General features: G+C 52.4%; 1 protein-coding gene across 1 annotated transcript in view; it reads left to right on the top strand.

The window, feature by feature from the left end:
- EGFLAM (EGF like, fibronectin type III and laminin G domains) overlaps positions 1-20,774 on the top strand; it is a 135,747-nt gene that overhangs the window by 91,292 nt on the left and 23,681 nt on the right. The window contains exons 9-18 of the mRNA XM_080677919.1: positions 300-618; positions 1,737-1,837; positions 3,351-3,451; positions 4,330-4,474; positions 7,794-7,983; positions 8,812-8,937; positions 10,762-11,005; positions 14,555-14,666; positions 16,255-16,371; positions 19,195-19,375. Coding sequence (XP_080534045.1) covers positions 300-618; positions 1,737-1,837; positions 3,351-3,451; positions 4,330-4,474; positions 7,794-7,983; positions 8,812-8,937; positions 10,762-11,005; positions 14,555-14,666; positions 16,255-16,371; positions 19,195-19,375 — 1,636 coding nt within the window. The remainder of the gene's footprint in view (positions 1-299; positions 619-1,736; positions 1,838-3,350; positions 3,452-4,329; positions 4,475-7,793; positions 7,984-8,811; positions 8,938-10,761; positions 11,006-14,554; positions 14,667-16,254; positions 16,372-19,194; positions 19,376-20,774) is intronic.

Raw genomic sequence — 20,774 nt, 5'->3', positions numbered from 1 at the left:
GTTAGGTATTATAAGCAAATGAGCAGGTCCTTGACAATTCCATCTTCGTGATATTGTAATAAGAAGAAGAATAAACAGCCATATAATATCAGCTTTACTGCTCATTTTCTGACTAATACAAAGCGAGGTACCAAAAGTCGTTGAGCCTCAAGTTCTTTAGCCATAAACTGGGGTCGGGACCGTCTGCCCCGCCTACATCCCGGGGTATCAGAAGTGACCATGTTCTCAAGTGTTCGCCATCCACCATAATAAGGCCGTCTAATTACTGGTGCTCTGTCTCAATCCTTTCCTGGCTGCAGGTGAAACCACTTCCTGCTACCGAAGAAGGGAATAAGAAAGTGTTGGTCGAATCCAAGTTTGTGCCAAGATCAAACCCAAAGACCGTTGCGAGGCTGGTCCCCCCTACTCCAGCCTCTCTCCCTGGGGCTGCGGTGGCTCCCCAGCCCACTCCGCTGAAGAGAGAAGGGAGGAACGGCATGCCTGCGGCGCCCAGGCTCTTTGACATGCCGTGCGATGAAACTCTCTGCCCCGCGGACAGCTTTTGTGCCAATGACTACACCTGGGGGCGCTCACGGTGCCACTGCAGCCTGGGCAGAGGTGGTGAGAGCTGCTCGGAAGGTAGGCCCTCGGTGGGGCAAGGACACGGCGGTGGGTTGGCCCCACTGGACGCCAGGGGGCGAGTTCGCTGTCCACCTCTGGTTTCTTCTAACCCTTTGTCTAAGATAAGCCTCTTCTTTTTTTATTTTTTATTTTATTTTATTTTATTATATATTTTATTGATATTTTACAGAGAGGAAGGGAGAGGGATAGAGAGCTAGAAACATTGATGAGAGAGAAACATCGATCAGCTGCCTCCTGCACACCTCCCACTGGGGATGTGCCCGCAACCAAGGTACATGCCCTTGACCGCAATCGAACCCGGGACCCTTCAGTCCACAGGCCGACGCTCTATCCTCTTCTTTTTTAAAAATACATCTTCATTGATTTCAGAGAGGAAGGGAGAGGGAGAGAGAGATAGAAACATCAATGATGAGATCGAATCATTGATCGGCTGCCTCTTGCACGCCCCACACTGGGGATCGGGCCTGCAACCCAGGCATGTGCCCTGACCGGGAATCAAACCACGACCTCCTGGTTCCTAGGTCGATGCGCAACCACTGAGCCACGCCGGTTGGGCATAAGATAAGCCCCTTCTTCCCTGCATACGTCATTACATGAGCTACACAGGGCAAACATGAGGACACTTCTGTTGTGTCCAGTTAGAGAGCAGCCCTCCTGCTGAGTGTGCCAAATGGGTAATACCTTTGGTGCAATGAATAAAGCATCCCGGTGGCACCTGGGGGGAGTGGGCTTTCCTTTAATCACAGCTCTACTGAAGCAAGTGCCGCCGGGATATGTGCATGCAAATCGGGAAAGGGCTTAATGGTGCCCACACACATCACAGACGCACCGCTCGCAAGCAGGCGTCGGTGATGGTGATCCCACCGCCACCGTTTCTGTGTGGGGAAGCGGTGACAGTCTCAAAGGCCCAGGTTCTCCCTGAGAACTCCAGGAGCTCAGAGTCCCCAACCACGAGGACTGTAGGTGTGACAAGTAGAGAAAAGAAGAGAGTGAACGAGGTTGAGCCGATGAGAGGTTTCACTCAGGGACCCGCCCGCAGCGGCGCGTGTTGATTTTTGCATTTGAAGAAGAAGAGGGAAATGACCTGTTTCCATGTTGTCTTCTCCTCTTTTCAGATGTTGCTATACAGTACCCTCAGTTCTTCGGCCACTCCTATGTAACCTTTGACCCTCTGAAGAACTCCCATCAGGCATTTCAAATCACTCTGGAATTCAGGGTAAGAAGGATTCCTTGTTTGATGAGTGTCCACTGGACATCCTATCACAGCGGGGAGGAGGAGAGGGGAGAGGGGCTGGGAGGGAAGTAGCAAAGGTCAATATGACACAGAGCCTGCCCTGAAACCCGTTCCCAGGGCAGCAGGGATGACGGGCTCGTTCACACCTTCAAGGGCGCCAGTGAGGGGGTGGGTGCTGTGTGTTATTGAACTGTGCAGGTTGACTGGCCTGAGGGTGCCCAGAGAGAAGGTTTGGGTCCCGGCCATGATGCTCATAACAGGGACTCCTCCCTGGCCAGGACGTCAGAAGGCATAATGCATTCTCATCCCCAAACCGCTTTTAAAGGGAGCCCAGATGTCTGCCCTCGTTGCTGAGGCTGGAGCAGAACAAATAAAAGCTGAAATGTGCGTCCCTCGCATAGAGTGAGGCCAGTAGATGCCCTCCACTCTGAACCAACTGCAGATAGAATCCAGTCGCCACTTCAGCTTAGAGTGGTTCTATGTATCTCAGACGGCAGGAAGATGTCTGGAGATCTGGAAACAAGTCCCCTTTGAGGTCATGGTCACAATGTGGTGTTGTTGTTGTTGTTTTTAATTGACTTTAGAAAGAGAGGAAGGGAGAGGGGGAGAGAGAGAACCATCGATTGGTTGTTCCACTCGTTCATGCACCCACTGGTTGATTCCCATGTGTGCCTGATCCGGGATCGAACCTGCAACCCTTGTGCATCAGGACGACGCTCCAGCCAACAGCTACCCGGCCAGGGCCTGGTCACGATGTTGAGCGTCCAGAAGATGATGGGTCGCACTCCAGGAGAGCCACCACTGGTGAAAAGCAAACCAGGCTGTCAGATGGGCTGTTTTCACTGTCCTGTGCTCCTGGCAGAAGGGGAGAAGAAGCAAATTTGCACGCCTCTGAGGGAGGGAAGTAAAAAACAAAATAAAGGAAAACCACAGGCTGCTGCTGGAGAGAACAGAATTGATGAGCCGAGAGCAGCCTCCCCGTGGCCCTGGTCTCTGCCGTGGGTTTCCTGAGGCTCTGCACGCCCCACACTGGGGATCGGGCCTGCAACCCGGGCATGTGCCCTGACCGGGAATCAAACCACGACCTCCTGGTTCATAGGTTGATGCGCAACCACAGAGCCATGCCGGTTGGGCATAAGATAAGCCCCTTCTTCCCTGTATAAGTCATTACATGAGCTACACAGGGCAAACATGAGGACACTTCCGTTGTGTCCAGTTAGAGAACAGCCCTGCTGGGTCCAGAGAACAAGCAAAGAGCAGGTGGACCACGAGGCGGCCTCCCCTTTATCGCCTCCTTGGCATGCCTCACACAGTGTGTACCACTGCCCTCGGGGCGCTGGGACTAGGTACCTGGGGTTCACTGGGCGCCACGTGCTTGTCCTTTGGTAGGCCCGCCGAGGAGCATGCTCCGGGTTCATGCTCATGCGTGTGGCCAGGTGGCGCGTTATGGACCGGGCCATGCTCATTGTCCCTGTGGCTTTTCTTTGTCCGACAGGCAGAGGCGGAGGACGGCTTGCTGCTCTACTGTGGGGAGAGCGAACACGAGAGGGGCGACTTCATGGCCCTGGCCCTCATCCAGCGCTCACTCCAATTCAGGTAACTCTGCCGAAAGCCCGCAGACATTTTAATACCGTCTTACGTTATATTTCCATTTTTATAGTGTGAAAAAAGTAAATGCAGAATGTTTTTTTTAATGTTTTTATTGATTTCAGAGAGGAAGGGAGAGGGAGAGAGAGATAGAAACATCAATGATGAGAGAGAATCATCGACCAGCTGACTCCGCATCCTCTACACTGGAGGCCGAGCCCACAACCTGGGCATGGGCCCTGACCTGGATTCGAATCATGACCTCCTGGTTCACAGGTCAATACTCAACCACTGAGCCCTGCAGGCTGGGCCAGAATGGGTTTTTGTAGATAGGGAAGAGTGTGCATAAGGTGAACGTGGGCCAGTTTACTAATACTGGAGCATCAGGGCCATAGGTGAGCTTTGCAGAATCAGGTACCTGCCAACCATTCATTCATTCAACAGCACGTGTTTCTTGAGCTCCCACATGTGGGCAGATTGAAGAGAACCAGACAACTAGACCTACGTTGTCCCAGAGAACAGGTTCTAGCTCAGGGGTGGGCAAACTTTTTGACTCGAGGGCCACAATGGGTTCTTAAACTGGACCGGAGGGCCGGAACAAAAGCATGGATGGAGTGTTTGTGTGAACTAATATAAATTCAAAGTAAAGGAGCGGAGGGGAGAGCAAGAGAACCGGATAGAACAGCCGGATCCAGCCCGCGGGCCGTAGTTTGCCCAAGGCTGTTCTGGCTCTTCCGTGCACACATTTAAACTGCCCCTGGCTCTTGTAAACCTAATTCTGAGTGCACTGGCTCTCAGAGAGGCCGTCAGCCTGAGAGGATGTCCGTGGCATCTGAACACACAACGAGCTGATTGATCAAAGGATCTTTCCTTTTCCTCCTCCGCAGGTTCAACTGTGGAACTGGGGTTGCCGTCATCGTAAGTGAGACCAAAATCAAACTAGGGGCCTGGCACACGGTCACACTCTACAGAGATGGGCTGGACGGGCTGCTGCAGCTAAACAACAACACGCCGGTGACGGGCCAGTCCCAGGTGAGTCCCCGCACGCCCCGCCCGCCCACCTGGCACCCACCAGAGGCACCTTGAGGGCCCACCACAGAGCGGAGCGGAAGCACACTTGGCAGGACTCGCACTCCACACGGGCCGTTGTTCATGGAGCGGAGCTCTGGCGTGCTCCTGTGGGATCTTGCCACCGCGAGGGGGCGCTGTCAGGGCCCACGTCCATCCCCCGTCCACCCAGGAGAGCGGAATCTGCAGGCATCATCGCGGTGGGCGCCCAGGGACAGGTTCTTTCTCCACAAGGACAGGAAAGCCCGGGGCAGAGGGAGAGCCACTGTCAGTGCCAGATGCGAAGCTGGCTTCTGAGACGGGTGTTGCAATCCTGCGGCTTTAGAAAATAGTTCCAAGAGGTTCACTTGGTTCCATCTGCAGGAACCGTCCATTCACCTACCTTTTTTGGGGACCATGATTATAGGAAGTGGTGAAATAATTTACCCGTTGGGCTACTCAGCAAATCGCCCAGGTATTCACATATTTGTCAATTTTAGAACTGTGTTTGGAATAAACAGTTTGGCAATTTTAGAACTGTGTTTGGAATAAACAGTTTGGGTTAGCAACCCGCCAAGGAACCGAACCTATAATTATAATCAGTCAGCTGTCCATATTCTCTGAGGGAAAATGTAGCAAGAAGGCCTTTGTGTGTATGTGGAGAGCTTCCTCTCTGCCTGGGCTCTTCGCTCCTCTGTGCCGGCGAGACATGTTATATGAAGGGCCATGCCTTGCTGATCCCCGGTAATGTGGACCCTGATGGTTCCAAAGGAACAGAAATTCAAGATAATGACTGTGGATCCAGTGAGATCACTTATGCATACGTTTCTAAGGAAGGAAAGGACAGAATAAATGAACTACAGAGTCACATCAATGCCAGAACAATAGGCCCATATGATTAAAATTAAGTTTGATGGGAATAAAGAAGCTTTGAACTTGGGTCCAAAATACTAACATGAAAAAAGGATGAAGAAGCTATCATAGAAGCAACACCTCTGAAAGTGGTGTAAGATTTAAAGCAAGGAAGTTCTATGAAGGTTAATAAACAGAACCATGTAGTAACAACAAGCTAATGAAATGATAGGTTACATTAATAGAGGCATACCATCTGGAAAAAGGGAGGTGATAATTCTATTTTGTTCTGGTGACTATATGTAATGGTGACTGATCACTTGGACCGTTTGATTGTGTTCAGATCTGTGACCACACTCTCAGAGGTTTATAGAAAAACCGGAGCATGTTCAACAAGCAGTCAATGAAACAGGAAGATGAGTTGAAATCCCTGGAGTGATTAATTGAAGGAGGGTTGTTTAGTGTGGAGAAGAGAAGATGAAGGTGTGGAGGGTAGCTTTTCATCAGAGTCAAAGGGTGAGTGTTGAGGAAGAAGAACGTACTCTGTGATCCCAAGGCTGACGCTGAATGGGTGAGCCACAGAGAGCCAGTTTTAGCTTTACCACATCACTTTCTCAGGAGATGGCTCCCTGTCCGTGGGGATGTTCCGAAAGAAACTTCTCAGAACCTTTGGTAGGGATGTTCAAGGAATCCAGCAGTCAACGGGAGCTTGGGTTATATGAGTTTCCATATTATTTCTAATCCTAAGAGTCTGTGATTTTAATGACTGTGAGAATTAATTGCAAGAAGCATATAATTGTATGGATACTCAGGGCAACGTTTGTCTCTCTACTCCCAGGACGTGCTAAGCAAGATATATGAGCAGGACCACAGATGTGGAATGTTTAATAAACGGCCTTAGGGAGAAAATGACTCTGTCTTAAGCTAGAGTTCCTCAGCCACAGGCCAGAAAAGGAGTCTTGTGCAAATGTTGCATTCACAAAGTGTTGCCATAGGAACCTGTAAGGGAGGGAGAGATGGATGGGGAAGGGCGGAAATAGGCACAGGTGAGCTCTCAGGCGGACCTCTTCAGGGCGAGGCTGCAGCCTGACCCCACAGGGGAGCTTGAGTATACCTGACACCTCCGAGTGACTCCAGCCCAAAGCCAGCGAGTTGGATTTTCGTACTTCTGCACTCATTAGAAACTGTTAAGGGCTGTGCCGGGGGAATGCAAACTCTGGGGCAATCCCAGTTCTCTGCATAAGCAGGCAAAGCAGGCTCCAGGGGCCTGACGGCAGCCTTCGTCAGAGCAGGTAAAGGCCAGGCTCGAAGACTGTCGCCTGGGGTGTCGTGAATGGGGCCTCCAGGGACCCAGCCGCCAAGGAGAAAGGGATGGAGCTCTCAGGCCCCTGCCGTGGTCCTGGGTCAGGGAAGGGGCCAGAGGGTGGATATGGGATCCAGAAGGAGCGAATCCGGAGGATGTGGATGAAATAAGCCAACAGGGCACCCAACCCCTGTGACAGACCCGTATGTCGGTGGCTGGCAAACAATTAATCCTTACCCTTCCCTGCACGCACTTCAGCCTGCCAGCTCATCGTCAGTGCACTGTTTACCAAGGAGTCTTATCTGTTCATTAGCAGAGATAAAGCCATGTCTGCATCTTCTGCTTTTTTGTAACCAAAGTATAAAGGACAAAGATGACATTTCAGTGGCTTAACTTCTGGGCATTTTATGAGTCTGGAGGCATGCCTTCTCCCAAACCCCTTCTCTGTAGCCGTTCATCCACATGAACGAGATATTTCCATAATCGCAGAAATGAGTGACCACCTAACGTTCAGGTCTGTGTTTTATAACCTCACAAGCTGTGATCCAGGTTGCGGTTTGCTGTAAAACTGGCAATGTCTCCACCTAACTGTAATAACACTTAAAAAAAAAAAAACAACAACAACCAAAACGTTCTATCCCTGAGCAAATTTCAAAATATTTTGCAACAAAATCTGCTTGCTAATCCCTCGCCTGGCCCCGTGCTTCCTGCAGGATGTAGTGTAAAGGTGAGCAGGACAGAGAAAGGGTAAACCTTAGCCCACGTGCACACACACACTGTGACCACCTTTGGAACACAGAGCAGTCCTGTGACCCCTCCAAGGTCCACAGCACAGCGGTGTCAGGACTGGCAGGAGAACGTTGTTTTTGGATGCCCAGCCTGGTGCACGGCCCGCTGAGTTGCTCTTGGCTCGGGCTTCCCTCCCCTCCTTTCGAAGCTCTCCGAAATCCTCCTTTCTCGAAACAGCCCCCCGAGAAGCTCACCGAGTTTCCTGCGTGACCCCGGGTTTAAGTTTGCTGAAGGGCAGTGTCTGAAAGCCAAATACGGACGGGTTGTAAGCTACATCCTGAGCGTGTCCCTCATTAAAATCAGTTGCGTTTCTGGCTTTGGATGTTGGTTCTTGAATCACGGTTTTCCTCTTTCTTGAAGGGCCAGTACAGCAAAATCACCTTCCGGACGCCTCTTTATCTTGGTGGGGCTCCCAGTACTTACTGGTTGGTCAGAGCCACAGGAACGGACCGAGGCTTTCAAGGCTGCGTGCAGTCGCTCAGGGTGAACGGGGTGAGAGTGGACATGCGGCCCTGGCCCCTGGGGCGAGCCCTCGGGGGGGCCGATGTGGGTAAGTGGGTACCTAGTGGGCAGGGGTACTCCTGTGCGTGCCTTTTTGGTGTGGGCGGGTGTGGGGGTGAGTTGCAGTCAGTTCGTGTTCGCGTCTTCTGGTGACATGCACTTGAAAATGACCAACTGCACCCCCCACGGGCCTCCCTGATGTGTTGGGTGAAGAAAACTAACCAGCCCATCTGATGTTGAACCTGTGAACACCTTTACTCGCGTCGCGACCACTTTCTCTCCCTCATAAGATCATAACTTTCCGGTAGAAACAGGGATCCTGAAGTCACATGCTGAGGCCTCACGGAGCCCTCCCTGCCCCTCGCTGCTCCAGACTGAGGCCAGTTCATAAGCTTAGACGTGGCTGCTGAGCTCCTTCAGTGCTGAGCTTGGTTGCCGCAATGTTCAACCAGCAGGAGGCAGTGCTTTAGGTAACTGGGGCCACACAACTTAGGACACTGTCAACACACACACTGTTCACATTGCGGGGAGTGAGTCACACTCGCGTGGGAACAACAGAGGGAGGAATGAGAGCAAAAACAACTCAGCCATCCCGACAGCGGTCCTACAGTTGCCCCCAGATCTAGTATGTGATTTCCTGTGTCCGCCACGTTTTAAAGTCTCTGTGGCTGTTCAGAAAGAACAGCGAGAATCCAGTGCAAAGGAAGCGTAGGTGCCACTCCCGCTGAAGGCTGGTGTGCAGTGGCAGGAGGTGGGAATCAACAGGAGTGGGAACCCAACTGTGTCTGTGCAGAGCCCTGAGCCGTGGGCGTGGCCGGCTCCGTGACCTTGGGCTGGCTGGCCACGAGGCGGCTGTGTGATCCTGTTCTGTGTCTAGGCGAGTGCAGCAGCGGGATCTGTGACGAGACCTCGTGCATCCATGGTGGCACCTGTACGGCCGTCAGAGCTGACAACTACATCTGCCTCTGTCCCCTGGGATTTAAAGGGCGACACTGCGAGGATGGTGAGAAAGAAGCAAGTTGATGGCAGTTTCTATCTGCTTGTTAATCGATGGGGCTGTGAATTTTCATCGGTGTACTTTGAGCAAAGCCCATCTGTGTTTATGGGATTCACATTGCTTTCCGGGGATGGTTGGGAGAACCTTTTTTCTTTTCTTTAAGGTGGAGTGTCTTAAAGTATCAGTGTCAAACCAAACCTTCATTTTAAGATGTTCCTGGGTCAGGTTTGGGGGCCTCTTCTTGGCCCTCAAATAACTTTGAAGAGCTTATATTTGTGTGGCCTGTATCAGGCTCATTTCGAAGTATTGTCATCTCATGCTGCTTAGAATATCTGAGCGTTTCGGAGGGAAGGTTGGGAAGACACGCCCAGAAACATCAACCATGCAAGGGGACGAGAGTGATCTTGTTTCATTTTCTTTGCACTGCTCTGCTGAATTATCCCACCTCTCAATAACACTTATATTGATTATATAAAAATATATATAATCAATTACATACATACATATGTATACATACATGGAAACACATGCACACACAAATACACATCCTATATAATAAAGAGGTAATATGCAAATTGACCCTCACACCCTCACAAGATGGCTGCCTACGACCAGGCCAGCAGGGGGGTTAGTGAGGGACGACCAAACGACTGAATAAGCAGGCTGCATGGGGTGACCAGGCCAGGAGAGGGTGCAGTTAGGGGTGACCAGGCAGGCAGGCAGGTGAACGATTAGGAGCCAGCGGTTCAGGATTGTGAGAGGGATGTCCAACTGCCAGTTTAGGCCTGATAAACTGGCAGTTGGACATCCCCCAAGGGGTACCAGATTGGAGAGGGTGCAGGCTGGGCTCTAGTATATAATAATGGAAAATTTTTAAAGATTTTGGAAAACCACACAGAATTAAATGTGTTTTAACTTTTCCACCAGCGATTCAGATTTGGACTTAAGATGCCAGACTGGAGAAAGTTTTTGTAACACTGTACAATGTAAAATCCCATGTCACTACCTGACTAGCATGGCTCAGAGGTTGAGCATCGACCTATGAACCAGAAGGTCACAGTTCAATTCCTAGTCAGGGCACATGCCCAGGTTGCAGGCTCAATCCCCGGTGTGGGGCATCCAGGAGGCAGCCGATCAATGATTCTCTCTCATCATTGATGTTTCTATCTCTGTCTCCCTCTCCCTTCTCTGAAATCAATAAAAATACATTTTTTAAAACCTCATGCCACCTAGAAGAGAGCATAGGAGTTGGGGTAAGCGAGGCTGTTCCATGCCGTCTCGTATCTCCGTAGCCTAACGTAATACAGGCCGATCCCTGCTCACAGTTCACATGACTGCAGAGCATGGAGGTGCTGGCGGTGGTGGGCTGGCCTCTGCTCCACGCAGTCATTCAGGGACACAGTCCTCTGATTCCTGCGTCCAGCCAGCGGGGGCAGGGCAGAGGGAACACAGGGAGGATGGAGTCAAGTTCTAGGGGCCCCACCTGCATAGGTGTAGTGCTCCCAGCCTCATGCCACTGGCCAGAGTTCAGGGAGCCCACCCACCTCACCGCAGGGCAGTGCCCAGGCCGCAGGGGTGGGCAGACTTTTTGACTCGAGGGCCACAATGGGTTCTTAAACTGGACCGGAGTGCCGGAACAAAAGCATGGATGGAGTGTTTGTGTGAACTACTATAAATTCAAAGTAAAGGAGCGGAGGGGAGAGCAAGAGAACCGGATAGAACAGCCGGATCTGGCCCGTGGACCGTAGTTTGCCCACGGCTGGCCCAGGGGAAAAGAACATGGCTAGTTCTGCCACGGAGGGGTTTCTAACCACATGCTTACCTCTTCAGCTTTCACCCTGACCGTTCCTCAGTTCAGAGAGTCCCTGAGGTCCTACGCTGCCATGCCCTGGCCCCTGGAGCCCCGGCGGTACCTGTCCTTCATGGAGTTTGAGATCACCTTCCGGCCGGACTCGGGCGACGGCGTCCTTCTGTACAGCCACGACACGGGCAGCAGAGACTTCCTGTCCATCAACCTGGCGGGGGGCCACGTGGAGTTCCGCTTTGACTGTGGCTCCGGGACTGCTGTGCTCAGGTGAGGGCTGAGAGCTTTAGGGGCTCCCCGTCCCCCGAAAAGCCAGGCTGCAGCCCCGTTGGGAAAAGGTGAATGTCATTCAATGGCGTGTGACCTCCCGGTCTTCCCTGCAGTTATCCTTCCCGAAACCTTTCCTGACTAATGCAGAGCACAGGCTTCCTGTCGCTCGTGCTGGCCTGCTGCAAGGCTCCCTTTCCTTCAATGACTGCCCAATAGGTGCCGAGTCTCTGCTTGAAGCTAAGGAACACGGGCTTGCTTCAGGTGGGGGTGACCGCCTTCCCCTCCACGCGGGGTCACACTGTGCTCTCAGCAGAGATGGGATGAGTTGTAATGAACCAGCACCTTGCCTCGAGCGTCACTTGGTGGGTGCTTAGCAAATAAATGATGACCAGTAAAATAGTACTGACAGAGCCCCGGCCGGTGTGGTTCAGTTGGTTGAGCATCATCCCATGTACCAAAAGGCTGCCAGTTCGATTCCCAGTCAGGACACATATCCAGGTTGCGGGCTCAATTCCCTGGTAGGGGGCGTGCAGGAAGCATCCAATTGATGATGTGCTCTCACATTGATGTTTCTCTCTCTCCCTCCCTCTCCCCCCCCCCCACTTCCTCTCTCCCTAAAAATCAATGACAAGATATTTGTTAAAACTATTAACATACATTGAATGACCAGTAATGTCCTTGGTGACCTCACTTTGCATTTTAACCGTCCTCTTCGCCGTTTCTCCAGTGGTGACGTACGCTTGAGTGAGTCTTTCACCGCTCCCCGTGCTCTGACAGAGTCCCTAGCAGGTGCAAAGCCCCCCTCTGACCAGTGTGCTCGAGGAGGCCCAATAGCACGCCCGGCGGCAAATCGATGCCTCGAGGGCTGGCTGGTGTCTGTGGGATTGGTTCTGAGTTGTCAGAACTTTCCCTCAGCTACCTGGTTTGTGGTGTGAATTCACTCAGATCGATGGCTCAGTGCAGCGTCCGTATCTCTGTGAGTCCCGGGAGGGGCAGACGGTTTTCTTGTTTGCGTTTCGCTCTTCTTAACTGTGTTCCTCCCCTGGTAGTTTCACCTCCAAGCCGGAGGGAGGCATGCTTCTCATTCCCATGTGTGTTCACCTGTTCTCTGCTGCGGCTCACGGGGACGCCCTGCCTCCGGCGGCCCCGCAGCAGGAAATCAGTGAGCTTGCTGTTGTTCTGAAGGTGATTGCAGGTCATGGTCGATCCACTCGTCTTGCTGGGCTGTCATTTTTACAGAGAGAGCATGTGGGTGAGATGTTACAGCCATGCGAGGCCCCGAATTGCCGGTCATATTTCACGGCTGATGGGAAATCACTGCATTGGATTTCCATAATTCTTCCAAAGGCCAGTTTGTTTCTGCCCTTATGGCTGAACCCCTGCCCATCAGTGACACCTCCCACCGGGGGGGGACGGACAGACATGCTTGTACCCCTGGTTCCGCAAACACACCTGGTGTCTCAAGATAACTTTGGGGGGTATTTAATTGATTCCGTTTACACGTGATTATGCAACCAGTCTCAGTGTTCGCTAAGAACTATTTGTCAAGTTGAGAAAGGAAGATTCCTTGCGCATCATCACCTTGTGCTATCAAGTGGCTTCGTCCTGGATAAGGAATGACTGGCAGGAGCCAGGGAGGGTTGTGGCTCATCAGCGCCCCCCCCTGGACAGGCTGCTCCCTGCACCTCAGCTAAGCTGTGGGGGCGGGTCACAGATTCATGGGACTTCAGGAGGCCAGCTTTTCTCTTCCTAATTCTGTGCCTACTTTTGACAAGAGTAGTTCTTAAATTAAAAAATAATAATTTTGCCTGACCGGCATGGCTCAGTGATTGTGCGTTGACCTATGAACCAGGAGGTCACAGTTCCATTCCTGGTCAGAGCACATGCTCAGGTTGCAGGCTCTAACCCCAGGAGGGGGCATGCAGGAGGCAGCTGGTCAATGATACTCACTCATCATTAATGTTTCTCTCTCTCTCCCTCCCCCTTCCTCTCTGAAATCAATAAAAATATGTTCAAATAATAATAATAATAATAATAATAAGTTATTATTTTCCTGCCTGTCAGGAAAGGTGCCTAGAAACAGAATCCTTGAGGATCTGTGGTGATGAAGCAGGGGCTCCCAGGCAAACGGACCACTGTGGTCACAGATGGGGTTTCGGACACCCCTTTGGGAGATATTTATGTTACAACCCATTCCAAAGACTTCCTGCTCTGAATGGGCCTCCGCGTTTTAACTTGAGGAAAAGGGTGGGGTGATCCAATTCATTATGAGCTAGATTCAAAAATGGTGGCAGTTGTAAGGAGCCGGCGACGGCCGTGATCGATACAGCCGGGCTGAGCGAGCGGTGTATCCGCAGGCAACGGCCTCTGAGGGGTAGAGCAGGACCGAGGCGCCGTTCCCCAGTGTGGACACGGGCCAGTTGGAAGTGCCGCTGGGTTCTCATTGCCTATTGATTCAGCCAAGGTGATTAAATCCTAATTGCAAAGGACAAATCACAAAAGCATTTGCCAGAGCAAAAAGATCAAGTAAGGGGTGACGACCTTCCCGTAACGGGGCGCATTGGTATTCCTGATGGTTTCCCAGCGATCACCCGGGACCCCCGAGTAACGAGCTGCAGCGGAGGCCAGGAGCCGCGGCGCTAGACATACAGACGCAATGGATGCATTCCTTGTACACCTCACTGCAAAAGGTGATGTGCCAGACTCAGGCCAGCATCATTTAAACTTCAAGTGCTTCCACCTTGAATTTAAAACTGAATTTTTAAACTACTTTTAATCCTTTTCACAGTCTCAGAGAACACGCAACCTGTCCTTGCCCCAGCGATTTATTATGAAAACTTTCTAACATAGAAGTTGATAGGAGAGTACAGTGAACATCATACCCACCTCCATTCATCCACAGTTAGTGCTTTGTTATATTGGCTTTTATCCCACATCTAGCCTTCCTCCCTCCCTCCCTCCCCCCTTCCTCCCTCCCTCCCTCCCCCCTTCCTCCCTCCCTCCTTCTCTCCCTTCCTCCTTCCTCCTTCCCTCCCTCCCTCCCTCCCTCCCTCCCTCCTTCTCTCCCTCCCTCCCTCCCCCCCTTCCTCCCTCCCTCCCTCTCTCCTTTCTTTCCTTTTTTCCATTCATCCATTCATCCATCCATCCATTTTATTTTCTATGTATTTCAGTGGATACTGCGAGACATCAGTACACCAAGGAATCTGTTTTACTCCACAGCCCGTATAACTCTTCTTCTTCAAAGCTTGTGTGCAACAATGGTCACCTTTTACCCTCCTGCCACCCCTCATCTAGAAAACAAGCCTCATCCCACCCCCGTTTCAGGCCTGCGTAAGGAATAAATAAGAGAATGAATGCAATGTTCCCACCGTGCAGCCGTTTGATAAACGGGGCAAACACTGCTGTGTCCACTAAGTGGGAAAGATGGTTTTCTTTTTGCTGAGCAGAGTGAGGTGCTGAGGTTGGCATCCGTGTCATCGGAGCCGGATCGATGGGCAGCATTCGTAACACGGGGATGCTAACCCACGCTCAGTCTCCCTCCTTCCGCAGGAGTGAAGACCCCCTCGCCCTCGGCCGCTGGCACGAGCTGCGTGTATCTCGCACAGCGAAGAACGGCATCTTACAGGTGGATAAGCAGAAGGTGGTGGAGGGCATGGCGGAGGTAAGGACTCACCTGTGCACCCGATGGTGTGTGGGGGCTTTTGCATGGACGCCAGGGCCAGGCTGCCTGGGCTAAACCCGAGCCCCCCACCTGGCAAGTTACTTAACTGTTCCCTTCTTCAGCTGTGAGTGCGGACCATCGCAGTAGACGCCTCCCAGGGCAGCTGCACGGACTCAGTGAGCTAATACAAGGGCAGCACCTAACACATTGCCCGCCGCCCGCTTTGTTCCTGTGGGCGTGTAATACAGTAGGCTCTGAAACCAGACTGCGGGGCTCAAAATCTGGCTCCCGTTACTTACCAATAATGTGAACTCAGCCTCTGAGTGTGTGTTTTCTCATCTCTGTAATGGGGGTAAGAATAGTGCCTACCTCATGGAGCTGTGCGAATTAGAATAATGGTATATGTCACACACAGCAGTCCCTGGCATAGGGTCAGCACCGTTTAGCTTATCAGTAGTATTTATATTGTACTTTCATGGCCTCAAGGGCGCAGAATTTCTACTCAAGTTTACAACTTGATCTCATTTCCAAGGATATGTCCGAAGGAAAACGACACTTTTAAAGAAGAGATAGGAGAGAGTTGCTTTAAGCTATAACCTACTAGGATTCTGCCCATCCCAAAAATGGACAGGTGCCTAAAACAATGTTTGCAAGTATTCTAAATACCAAGACTTTATTTTGTGCATGGCAAGATTTAAAGAGGGCAATGGTGAATGTGGGTGTTCTGGTGAGAAACTGGGTCAGTAGAAAAAAGAAAAGGAAGGGAAAGAGACTCTGGGTGGGGGCAGAGGTGTTTGGTGGAGGAAGAGAGGAGAAAAGACACACGTGTCTGGGAACCACCTCGGGGACAGCAGAGGAAGGGGGGTGTCCCGAACCTCCTTGGGAATTAGAAGAATCCTACACTGCCTGAAGATTATAGACAGAGACAATTCAAATCTGATGAAGGCATAGCTGTGGCGCCTGAATATACCAATAGCCGGCATGCCGAGTGAGGAGTGTGCATCCCTCTCAGTGCCTGGAGGGGCGAGACTGTGCCCAGTCCGTCACACGCAGCCCCGGGTACCAGCAGCTCATCACAGGGCCCACTTCCCACTCACGCTCATGTCCGTGCATGGCCAGCGGCAGCTTCCGCTGAGACCCAGACTGGAGGCCCCGGGGGTTGGGACGAGGCCGGGCGAGCCACTCCCAGGCTCCGAAAGCTCCTGCCCAGAAGTGGTCCCTGTCTCTTTTGCTTCCGTTTCACTGACGACCGCAGGCTACGTGCCCCACATGAGATGGACAGGTTGGAGGCCGGCTCCCTGCCGGGGTGGGGTCCTGCTGGCTGAGCATCTACCCCTTTGCTGTGACACATCTGCGAGGTAGATACTGCGGTTCCCCTTTGGTAGATGGTGAACCTGAGTCCCAGAGAGGCTATGAAATCTACAAACATTCAAAGAGGTGGTGAGGAGCAACGTAAAGCAATGTGAGCGTCCGGCCAACATGAAGACAGATTGTCCTGATGGGTCTTCGGGGACCCGAGGGCGCATGTGCTCGTCTTGACCATCTTTTCTCGACGTTACGCCGTGTTTTGTGTTTTACCTGTTGGCAGGGCGGCTTCACGCAGATCAATTGCAACACGGACATTTTTATTGGCGGAGTCCCCAGTTACGACGAGGTGAAGAACAAGTCGGGCACCCTCAGGCCATTCAGCGGAAGCATCCAGAAGGTACGGCTCGCTTGCTCTGTTGTTGTGTGACCTTGACTCCAGGCGTGGGATTGAGAATTGTGACCAATGCACAACCCGCTGTATCCGAAGACATTTGGAGAGAGTTTTGACATGTTTAAGATTTCATTTGTGAATGTTCACAGCAAGCTTTCCAACCCCATGTCTTACATAGTCTCAGTCCGCTCCTGGGTCTATGCCCAGCAGACATAGCATGAGCACAACTTGACGAAGATGCATTTTTACAGCCAATCCACAAACATATCCTGGGACTGGCATCAGGTTGCTTCCAAAACTTCCACGAAAGGGAAGGAGGTGAATGGATCTAGTACAGCCGTGGGCAAACTACGGCCTGCGGGCCGGATCCGGCTGTTTTATCTGGTTCTCTTGCTCTCCCCTCCGCTCCTTTACTTTGAATTTATATTAGTTCACACAAACACTCTATCCATGCTTTTGTTCCGGCCCTCCGATCCAGTTTAAGAACCCATTGTGGCCCTTGAGTCAAAAAGTTTGCCCACCCCTGATCTAGTAGCAACTCTTGGCTCTACGCTTCTCTGTAGCTCACTTGGCAGTTTGCTGAAGGCAAGAACCAACTCTTGTTGCCTCTCCCCGCCCCCCACTTTAGCAATGGTTCATCAGTCACGTAGCCCAGTTCTTTAATCATGTAGCCCAGTTCTCCAGAGCATAGATTAGAGTCCTTCCACAGAAGGTGCAGGAGGAAACCGCTCAGCTAGCGACAGACACGGGACACGGACCCCACTCGTATTCATCTCTTCCTCCTTCCCCGGGGCTGCCCTGCCATGACTCTCAGGTAGGAGAAGAGGGCGTTCTGTCTGCAGCAGACATGCAGGGCGACTCACCAGCCAGGTCTCCAGGCCCCCAAACCCTGGGGGAAAGGGACTTGAAGAGAAGCAAGTTGGGTTCCTGGATGTTAGCGACATCCAGTTTTCCTTCGGCCACCAGGGGTGGAAGGTGGGCCATTGACCCTTTCAAACCTGAGGTGGGGGAGCCCAGGGAAGGAAGGTGCTACCAGGATTTGCTCCTGGGAGCTGGGAAGGGCCCCTGGGCTCAGTCTTTCTGGGTGTCCCAGTGTGGGGTCCAGGCACTATTTGCTGACTCCTATGTGTTACCCTTTGTTGCAAATGGTGGTGACAATGACACCTCAATTCAGACCATTGTTCCCCCTCTTACCCCCATAAGTGGGTTTGGCCTTGTTTAATGTTGTGTTTGAAATTCTCACTTGGGAAGCAAGCTGAGGCGCTAAGAGGGTTCACCCCCTCCCCACCCTCTCAGGCCCCCTCCCTGGCACAGCACACACAGCCCTTTCCTGTCCACTCTGGGAAAGGCCACCCTCCCCTCCCAGGTCCTGGCCAAAGCCTTGGCTGTGCCGTATCCTGCTGTGACTTGTGCGGTGAATGGTGCGGTGAATGGCTTGTCTCAGCTACGGTGAGTTTCACAGCCCTTCACTCAGCATGAAAAGGGACATGGACGGTTATGGAGAGATTCTGGCTGCTCTCCAGCAGCTTCTGAGATTCAGGACCGAGGAAAAGTTTGTTCCCACCTCCCCTGACACTGTCCAAGGACCAGGCCAGCCTGTGGAAACAGGGATTAGGGGCAGGAAGTGCCATTGCTAACTGCTTAGGACCCCCTGCAGGGCGGGGTCTCCTGGGGTACTTTCTCTCCCTGAGTTCTGCAAAGCCTTCCCCACATGGAACACCAACAGCTTGGGTAGATACACAGTCTGAGTCAAGGGCTGGAAACAATGGGTGTATGTATTTGAGGTGGGAGCCCAGTAAGCTATTCCTAGAATTCCTCTTTCTCCAGAGCCCCCTGCAGGGAAAAGGGGGTGGGGCCTGGAGCGCTCTGGCCCCAGTGAGCATGCCCAGCAGTGGTGAGAATATGAGCTGAGTTTCTCTTTTATTTCTTTAATGATGAGGAAGGGGCTGTAGAGGGGAAGGGAATTCAAGAGTGTCAGGGAAAAAGGACAGCAAGAGCTGGGGGACCCTGGCTGGTTGGTTCAGTTGGTTGGAGCATCGTCCTGTACACCCAAAGGTTGCAGGTTCGATTCCTGATCAGAGTGCATACCTAGATTATGGTTTTGATCCCTGGTCAGGTGCATGCAGGAGGCAACCAATTGATGTTTCCCTCTCACATCCTCATATCGATGTTCTTTTCTCTTTCTCTCCCTTCGTCTCTTTCTAAAAATCAATAACACATCTCCTTGGGTAAGGATTAAAAAAAATTATAAAAAAGAGCGGGTGGAGCCCCATTGATGGAGCCTGAGGCAGTACACCAGGACATTAGTCAGGCAACAGAGCAGTCCAGCAAGAAGCCACTCCTCCACCCTCACCTGAGCCTTCACTCCGTGTGGGTTCTTTGTTCTGGATTCTTCCCTATCTCAGCCTCAGCTGCATCTCAGGACCACCTGGGAAGCCTTGAAAGGATACTGATGACTGATCGCAGCCTCAGAGATTCTCACTCAGATATCTGGGTGGACCTGGGTGTTAATTATTTCCTAAGTCCCCCTAGATTCTGAGAGGCAGCCGGGTGGGGACAACCCCCCGCCCGCCCCCTTCATAGGGACTGGGTCTTCTCTTTGAGCTCTGAGCCACCAGGCCTTCCAGACCACAGGCACAGCCCCCACGCGCCCCGGCCATCATGTCGGTTCCTGCGTCGTGTCACTTAGGACTACGAAGGCAGCTACCCGCCCTTGTCTCCTCTTCCCGGAGCTCTCCCTGCGCGTGGTCTGGGTCGGTGGCCGAGGGACACTTTACACACCGCCGAGACGTTTCCCAAGCCCCTGACTGTCTACGCTTTCTCTCCCAGATCACCCTGAACGACCGCGCCATCCATGTGAGGCACGACTTCACCCGCGGCGTGAACGTGGACAACGCAGCCCACCCGTGCGTGGCGGGCCCCTGTGCCCACGGCGGCAGCTGCCGGCCCCGGGAGGAGGGCTACGAGTGTGACTGCCCCCTGGGCTTCGAGGGCCTGCACTGCCAGCAAGGTACCGGGGCTGGGGCGGGGATGGGGCCAGGCTGGGGCCGGGCTGGGGTGGGGATGGGGCTGGGCTGGGGCCGGGCTGGGGCGGGGATGGGGCCGGGCTGGGGCGGGGATGGGGCTGGGATGGGGCCGGGCTGGGGCAGGGATGGGGCCAGGCTGGGGCTGGGAGGGGACTGCTGGTGACACCAGGCCTGCCACCCCGGTTATTTTCATCAGCGATTTCAGTGACATAGTAGGTGGCTAATCCCATATAAACTGCTATACTTATTTAACGATTCAAATGCTGAGATCCTCCTGTAACAGGAGGTAAACAGCTTCCCCACCCAACTGCCCTGGCCCCTTCCCTGAAAATCCCCTCACGGCCCAGCATCCAAAAGGTTAGCCCATAATATAGGGGGGCTTCCAGGAACCCCTCATCTGAGGCAACCCCAGAGCCCATCCTGATAGGCTGGTAAATGTTTTGCCTCAATATTTTGACCCCACCTGTGAATGTTATGAAGAATCTTACCAAATACAGAAAAGTACAAATTGAACTTGGAAAGTATCAATAACCTTCTGTAGAGTGCTGTGTTCCCTGCCACCTACGTTTCCCCTGTGCCTCAGTTTCCTCGTGGTGAAGTGAGAATAAAAATAGCAATAGTACTTAATGCAGAGTGTGTGCGGGATCAATGAAACGATGCATGTTCCTTGGAAGAATGCCGGGTGGGTACTCAACCAGCCCCAGCCATTATTGCTATCAGTGAGGAAAATAAAATTTTTATTTATGAGTGCTCGGCTTCGAGCCTGCCCTGTCCCAGAGCTGGAGCAGGGCGCGGTACCGGGGCCTGGCGTCAGAGGTGGCCTGCCCTCATACGGGCATCACCTGGGGCCATGGAGAGCTTCTTCATCAGGGGTCAGGATGGCCTCACCTGTTTAGGAACTAGTTTTTCAAAAGGTGGACAGGCCCGGAGGACATCGGGCACCAGCCCAAGTGCAGGCGTGTGCTGTCTTCCTTGTGTGTTTCCAGGTTCCTCATTTCCATCGGATATAGGGCCTAGAGGGAAACGGGAAATGGGGGCAGATATTTCGGGGTACGGGAGGATGGGAGTTGTTTGCAGGAGTCTTGGAAAGTAGGAAAGATGCCAAGTGGCCGGATGGAAGATTCGGTAGTGTTACACTTAAATGAGTGTTGAAACCTGCACGGCAAATCGTGTGAAATGGGTGCATTAACATAGCGCACCCTAGAATCACCCCCACGGAAGAGTCCTAGCCAGGGGTGGGCAAACTTTTTGACTCGAGGGCCACAATGGGTTCTTAAACTGGACCGGAGGGCCGGAACAAAAGCATGGATGGAGTGTTTGTGTGAACTAATATAAATTCAAAGTAAAGGAGCGGAGGGGAGAGCAAGAGAACCGGATAGAACA

The sequence above is a fragment of the Plecotus auritus genome (assembly GCF_963455305.1).
Source record: "Plecotus auritus genome assembly, chromosome: 7".
In the NCBI taxonomy this organism is placed as follows: Eukaryota; Metazoa; Chordata; class Mammalia; order Chiroptera; family Vespertilionidae; genus Plecotus; species Plecotus auritus.
The sequence above is the reverse complement of the archived record's forward strand: the minus strand, read 5'-3'. Positions and strand labels throughout refer to the sequence as shown.